The 8,011-nt window shown below is 36.0% G+C and overlaps 1 protein-coding gene across 1 annotated transcript; it reads left to right on the forward strand.

The window, feature by feature from the left end:
• Positions 1-6,091: 6,091 nt before the first annotated feature.
• Positions 6,092-8,011, forward strand: hand2 (heart and neural crest derivatives expressed 2). The gene is made up of 2 exons (XM_056457558.1): positions 6,092-7,109; positions 7,374-8,011. Exons 1-2 carry the CDS (start codon positions 6,582-6,584, stop codon positions 7,470-7,472), a joined length of 627 nt encoding a protein of 208 aa, XP_056313533.1. The 5' UTR covers positions 6,092-6,581; the 3' UTR covers positions 7,473-8,011.

Here is an 8,011-nt window from a genome sequence, read left to right on the forward strand (position 1 = left end):
ATTTTTGCTACTTGTTCAAGCTACTTATTTAAAATAAACAACACAATTCTTTAGTTATTTTTTATAAATTAATTGTTTTATTTTCAATCCACTTAATTTTGTAAAAACAATTAAGTTAACTTAATTTGTGTTGGGACTTTTACAGTGTAAGCATAAGCGTGTATAGCTTTAAACATTGATTTTTTCAAATAGTAAGCATAATTCAGCATGTTTGTAGATCTGTGTAAATGGAATCATTCTGAAAACACTGTTGTGTTTATGTATGACTTCTCCAGTTTTAGCCATTGTTACCCTAAATCAAACACGACTGGAGTAGATTTAACAAGAAACATCCCTTTCTTGAGTGAAAATTATTTAGAGCAGATTGGAAATGACATGACGGACAACAAATTATAGTGCAGAATGACATTTTTGGGTAAACTACACCTTTAAATATGACCTACAAAACATTGCTATGACCACTTCAGAATAACACTATTGTCTCTAAAACTGTGGCATAAACCATGAAGAGGTCATATCCAGTATATTGCATTGTCCACCAATTGGTGTACAATGTCATGTTGTTGGCCATATGATGTGCTCCACAAGCATTTGCACACATGGCTCTGATTAAAGGCCAGCTTCCCTGTTTTTTTATTGGATTTAGGATGTATTGCATAAACTAGTTAGTAGTATTGTGTTAGGGCCAAAGAATGTGAATTATGAATCTCATTTGTCTCTGAAATGACTCTGGAAACAAAGCCGGTACACGTAGAGACTCTAGGAGCTGAAATTGCTTTAGAAGGTGTAGCCGGATTAGAGCAACATGCAGCAAAAACACACGCCGATAATGATGATGATGACTGGAAAAGTGAGCTTGACTGAAAACAAGCTGTCCTCGTTAGGCTAATGATTTTTTACCCTCATTTTATTTGGGTAATGAGATTGATTGGTGATAACACTTAATGCGCTTACAAATGGACAATGGGAGGAAATGGCCGCATGAATAGAGTGAATACGAGCAAGTCTGGTGTGTCAATGGATGAGTTGTATTTGTGTCTATTACACAGAGGCTCATTACCCACATGTGTCAGGTGTGCTGCTTGTATTACTCTCTGTATGGCTTTAACATTGACCTCTATGGTATGAAACGGACAGCAGTCTGATTGAAAGGTACGTGAAGATTAACCTTCTATTCAGATCAGCCTTTTTTCTCACAAGTTTTTGCTTTACGTAATCGGAGAGTAACTCAGAAGGGCAAGAAACAATGGATGGGTTGACCTCGCATTTGCGTATATGTGTGTGTGATGAAAGGAAGCGAGTGTTGGTGAAGGAGAGGTGAGGAGACTTTGAACCATCAAAAACAGCGCAAGAAGAAAGGGGGATGAAAACAGAAGTGGGTGGTGATGGAAAGATGAAGAGGAGGAGGGAAAAAAAGGGCAACGTTTGCGGTCCATGGAGAAGTCTGCAAAAACATATGAAGAGAATGAAGATAACTTGAAGATGAATTGAGATAGTGGCTATGGTTCAGAGTTTTAACACCATCGGAAGACAGTAAAACCAGACTATCCACAAAAAGTGCTTCAGAATTGGGTTTCTGGGAGTTCCAGAGTGCATCGTTCAGACTGGCTCAGAAAGTGAGGATGAGATATTATGTGTTAGGGGGTGAACAGGTGTTATAAGACATGAGCTTTTGAGTGATGATTAGTTAAGATAAGAATTATGGATGGGTTGGAGAAAAGGAAAAGAGTGACAGGAAAGAGAGAGGAGGGTTCTCAAGGTTGAATGCTTGATAATTGATTGCAAGAATTTGCAAGAGCTACAGCTGCTGACAAAAGTGATGGGTTTAGGCATCTAAAGTGCACATGGATGTAGCTGTGAACACAGTCTTGGTGATATGGAAATATATCAAAATTTACACTGGTCACAGACATTATTAATGTTATATGTGTTAAAATAACCCTTCACAAAGTGTTCATTTATGTCCCAGAAACTGAAATTCTCACGTTTTCCAATAGGAATAACAGCTACAAATATCCATCTCTTATTCAAATATTTTTTGTTGTATACATGTATTTTGATTTCAGTTTATTTTTATAAATTTGCACATTTAGATAACTTTAATTTACTACATTTCAACTAATTCTCATTAGAGTATAAGTGAATGGAAAATAACCCAAAGCCTGACCTTACAGTCTACTAATTTTATAATGTGAATTATTTAGCATGTGGTTGCAAAGTAACTTATAATCAACAAAATGTGTAATGAAAAATGAAGTGATAGCTGTATTTAATTTACATGTAAATGCATTATTATGTATACATGATATTATATATTTATTTCTTTATTTGTTTAATTAAGGTTAAAGGCACAAAAATTACATTTTCAAAGACATACCAGAGAAGAGCCATTTTTGATTCCCCGAAGAACCTTTCAAAAATTTACATTTTGAATAACCCCATTTTCTTAGCATGAAGAACATTTTAATAACATAAATAGCCCTTATCCACTATAAAGAACCTTTTGTGTGATTAAAAATTGAAAGAATTTTAAAGGTTCTTCATCATCAGTGCCAATAAAAAAAAACTTTATTTTTGCAGAGTTTTAAATTTGTTGCTAATATGAGGTGTCAATATTTAAAACGTTTTTTTTTTACTTGCATATTAATTACTGTCCTTAAAAAAAGACTTTACCAATGTCTGATGAAAGACTATGTATATGTGTGTCAATAAATTCTTTCATAACAAAATATCAAAGTAAATTAAAAGTTCCTTAAATACATAATTACCGTAATTTAACAAATTAATAAATGTCATTTTTGCGTAAAAATGTTTATGGAAAATCAATCGATCTAGAATAAAACTAAGAAATTGCACTTTAATATAAAAATGGAATGTATGACTTAACACCCTTTTTCCACAAGTTTTTGAACTAATAGCCTAAAAATGCATTATAGTTATATTATAATCAATTGAATTAATCTGGAAAGAAAGAAAGAAAGAAAGAAAGAAAGAAAGAAAGAAAGAAAGAAAGAAAGAAAGAAAGAAAGAAAGAAAGAAAGAAAGAAAGAAAGGTGTGTGCCGCGCTGCAAATAAATTCACCGCATGTTTGGAATAACCTGTTTATAATGACCGTGATTCACGAGGGCAGATGAATTGTGTTAAAATCTCGTAAATGTCCCCTAAATCTGGCCTTTTGCCTGTTCCATATCAGTTGACATATCAGATAGGCTTAATATTGATATAAATTAAACTGAGTCGCTTGTTACGGCTTACCTGCCGGCATATTAGTGGAAAAGCAAGGTGGGAAAGCATGTCAGTTTTCGGAGACAGTCAATTATCACAACTACAACGGCAAAGAGAACAAACGTCTGGGAGAGAGGTGGGGTAACGTGATTTGGTGGATTTTCCGCCGGTGTGACTGAGCGGCTTTATTTTAAGTCACTGGATAGAGGAAATGTTGAAAATAGCACACGACTCTCTTAATGAGACCTCCAGAGGAAAGACGGAGCCCACCGGTCACTGCACTGACTGGGGGATGGGAAATTAGACTGCAGCTCTTTGCAAAATTAGGTATGTCAATGAAGAAAGTGCTCATTTTAACATTTTAAAAAGAGGCAGTCTAATGTCACGGAAAAATACCACAGTTTAGCGGTTTAATTTAATCAAAAACAATTAACATTTAGAATCAGATATATTAATTAATATATAGTTTTATTAATTTGTCAATGTACATCAAAGTGCACGGCCTCATTTTCAGAGCATTTTCCATGGCAAATCTAAACGATTTCGCTATGAAGAATTCTTCTTCATTTAGATTCAAATAAATAATTGATTGAAACATTTTTATCCGTGGAATAGATGTATTTAAATAGGTTACAATTACAGCCATTCTGGCCATTAGTTTAATTTAATTATTTTTTTACCCCATTCGTCTACTTCATTCATGCTAATGGACATCAATTATTCACATTTTCATTAATGCTGATCATTCAGATTTTTTATCTTTTTTTAATTATTAAGTAAGTATCTCATGTTCAAATATTCGGTTCTGCATAAGTTTATTTATTTTTACAAAATTTAGTTTGAAAGGAGATCAGAAAGAGGAGGAGGGGTCTGTACCAGGAGTCTCACCAAGTGACCTACAGGCTGATTATATGTCATTAACTGGAGACTCGGCCTATTTAAATTACTCGAGAACTTCCATTCAGACAGATGAATTACGCCCGAACCCCACACACAACACTTAAACACGAATAAATCATGAGCCCTCTTTGGTGAAATTTGTGAAATTTTACACAGGCGCGCGCTCACGGGCTCACGGGCTCACGCGCTCTTGCTCTCTCTCTCTTCACACACACACACACACAAACACACTTACTCCACACCCTCTTTCTCTAGTTTTTCTGCTTCTCTCCTCATCCCTCTCTCTCACACACATATACGCGCGCGCGCGCGCACACACACACATAGACACACACAGAGAAATAGCTATGCCCATAGATATTCACACAATGTTTAACATTGCTGTTATACTTGGCACCTGGAGGAACACACTGTGAAATGTCAAAATAAAACGACTCAAATGTCAGCTCCAAGTCTTCTGACACTGATAGATGCACGATATATAAAAGGCGTTACAACCAGCACTGCACTGTATTACAATGTTATTTGGATACAATCCAAATGTTCTACCAGGTTTCAAAATATGTGTTCAAACATGGATGTCGTGAAAAATGAACGACCAATTGAACATTAACAGATCCAGAAACAAAATTTCTTGTAAAGTGTTTCGTATACAAACATACAACATAAACGTATATTACAGTCAAATCGTTGGCCTGTTCTTGATGTCTAAATTTTAATGGCACCAATATTTTTTCCAAAAACGCTTTAAATTAGGACATTACATGGTGAGAGTTATGCTGATTTATCAAAACAAAACCATTCCATTAAACTGGTGATGGGGTGTAATCATACCCGTCTTTTACAATATTGTATATATTTTACACTTAATATAAATTGATACTATATATATATATATATATATATATATATATATATATATATATATATATATATATATATATATATAGCTTATATTTTAGTTGCGATCATATGTTTTAACATATAGAGGCCTAGTAAAATGTACTGTCAAGTATAAAATTTCTATTTCAATACGAAATAAAATATTTAGTTTATGTTGGGATTATTTTACATTATAACACAGTAGGCTACTCTAAATTTCACCATATTGGTCTTATTTTTAAATGTATGCATTTCATGTGTGCATATAGCGCCTACGCAATTTGTATTGGCAAACCGAGTGAAATATTGTTTGTACTAAACGCGTAAAAAAGTGAATGGTCATTTTATACTCGACTAAAATAGTTACATGTATGCCTTAAAAACGCATAGTACACAGTGGCTATGAGGGGACTGAATACTATGCGTTTTAATGTCTGTGCAGATATCAAATCTACTGCCATTCACTAAACATTTTAACAATAAGAAAATGCTTAACAAAAAATCTAATTTTACAATTAAATACAATAACATTCATTTTATTCAAAGCGCCATTAATCATTCATACCAGTTTACTGTTAACTTCTGAACGTTACGGCATTCTTTTCTATTTAATTTAGGCTAAACCTTACTGCATTCAAGAATTTAAATTAAACGTACTAAAGTATGATACTGCCACTCACGCACACATAGGGTATTAAAAAATACTTGAATTGGTTTAAAACAAATCTAAATTTCATTGTTAAACTTGGCGCGCGCATGCGCGTGCACACACACGCACACACACACACACACACACACGCATACACACACACATACACACAGATAGAGAGAGAGAGGAAAACAAATAAAGGTAGAACGACAGCATATAATATCAGTCGTTTTTTAAAGATAAGTGATATTTATTTAATACATTTGTATATGTAACCAATAAGTTGGCTGCCTTTAAGAGTTCGAGCAATTTGGGACCGTAAACACCCTAACGATGCAGTTCATGTCCCTCCTCCTCTGCAACGTTATTGGCTGAGAAGAGTTTTGACGACATATATGAACCCAAGCAGCTCAAAAGATGTAGCTGACATGGAGATCAAACGGTGGAATTCGCCTGCTTCTACAGAGTGAATCAGGCTGCGAATTGCGTGCACAACGTCGACAGGGATTGGAACTTTTTTCCATCCAACGCTCCACCTCATTGATTCCACAACGTGCTCGAACTCCATAATAAATTCTGATATCCGCTAAAACATTAATGACTATTAGCAATGGAACTTTCTCGAGATGGATATTTGCAGTGGAGAATTTAAGTGTAAGTAAATCATTTTTCAGTAATAACTCGAGTGCCGTTGCAGCTGAAGCCTGTTTTGATCATCCGTTAATGTTCTGCTAACATTCTGCGTTGTCTGTGTTATGGACAAATAAGTAGGACTGTATTTATACTTTGCGTTCGAACCAACAAATGAACACTTTTTATGGGGAGACAGTTGGTGTCTGAATCGTCAAGTCAAAGTACCCGCAATTTGAGAACCAAAGCGTACTCCGTCTGTGGTTCGCCGTAGGGTATAGACAAGTCTGTCGCCATGAGTTTAGTTGGAGGGTTTCCCCACCATCCTGTGATGCACCATGACGGCTATTCCTTTGCTGCTGCAGCTGCTGCCAGTCGCTGTCATGAAGAACCCCCCTATTTTCATGGGTGGCTTATCAGCCATCCAGAGATGTCTCCTCCAGACTATACCATGGCACCTTCGTACAGCCCCGAATACACAACAGGAGCTCCCGGGCTCGACCACTCGCACTACGGAGGAGTACCGGGGGCCGGCGCCGTTGGAATGGGACCGCGGACAGTAAAACGTAGACCCACGGCAAACCGAAAGGAGAGGCGCAGGACTCAGAGCATCAACAGCGCCTTTGCAGAACTCAGGGAATGCATTCCCAACGTGCCCGCGGATACGAAGCTATCCAAAATCAAAACCCTTCGTTTAGCTACCAGTTATATCGCTTACCTTATGGACATTCTGGACAAAGACGAACAGAACGGAGAAACAGAGGCCTTCAAAGCGGAATTCAAAAAGACAGACGCCAAAGAAGAAAGGCGAAAGAAGGAAATGGTAAGATCCTAAACAAATAGAGTAAAATGGTAAAATTCATAAAGTTCATTAAGTATATGGTAAAATCTTGCTTTGTCTATGAATAGAAATCTAAAATATTTTCCTGTTCGAAAAATATTGTGTAAATATTACTGTGCTTGCATCGTTGTAGCTCAAAACCAAAATTACCGCATTTGCTGTCCTTACAATGGCCTGTAGACGGAAATGTGTTAACTTGCAATAGATGTATAAATAATCTATTTTGTGGCGTTTCTTTTTTCGCAGAATGACGTTTTGAAAAGTTCAGGGAGCAGCAATGACAAGAAAACTAAAGGGAGAACTGGTTGGCCGCAGCATGTTTGGGCATTGGAACTGAAGCAATGAGACTAAAGCAAAAGACACGAAATGAGGCCATCTGAACTCATTTTTAGTTGTTCTCTCACTTTATTTAATGGAATATTTATGTGCAATTTCCCGCTACGGACATTGGATATTTGAGGAAAAACCATTCCATTTTAGAAGGAGGATACTCTCTTGGTAAGATATTGTGTGTTGCTGTCTGATGTTGGTTAAATATTGTTTGTTTTCTTGTCCCATTGTGAATCAAACCGAGATATCTGCCACTAAGGAGTACTAAGTGAAGTTCTGTCTCTTTCTGTCTATCACTTTCATTATCTATTTCTGTCTCTCTCCCTCTCTCTCTCTCCTTTAATTATGAGGAAGATTAGTCCATGTTATGATACAGTAAATGTTTTATTTGAAAATGTCTTGAAGTGTTATGATGTCATTTTGTGGTCGTACAATTCTGGTGTCTGAAACAACTGTCCATTCAGTGCACTTCCGTCCGAAGACACAAAATTTAAATATTGGAGATGTAAACAATGTAATTAATTCAATAAACCACTGTGTTTTTAATGATCTTA

This window comes from Danio aesculapii, chromosome 1, assembly GCF_903798145.1.
Source record: "Danio aesculapii chromosome 1, fDanAes4.1, whole genome shotgun sequence".
NCBI lineage: Eukaryota > Metazoa > Chordata > Actinopteri > Cypriniformes > Danionidae > Danio > Danio aesculapii.

Coding starts and splice junctions, on each gene's coding strand:
- hand2 (XM_056457558.1), top strand. CDS start 6,582: ATGAGTTTAGTTGGAGGGTTTCCCCACCATCCTGTGATGCACCATGAC. Junction 7,110..7,373: donor AAAGGCGAAAGAAGGAAATG/GTAAGATCCTAA, acceptor CTTTTTTCGCAG/AATGACGTTTTGAAAAGTTC.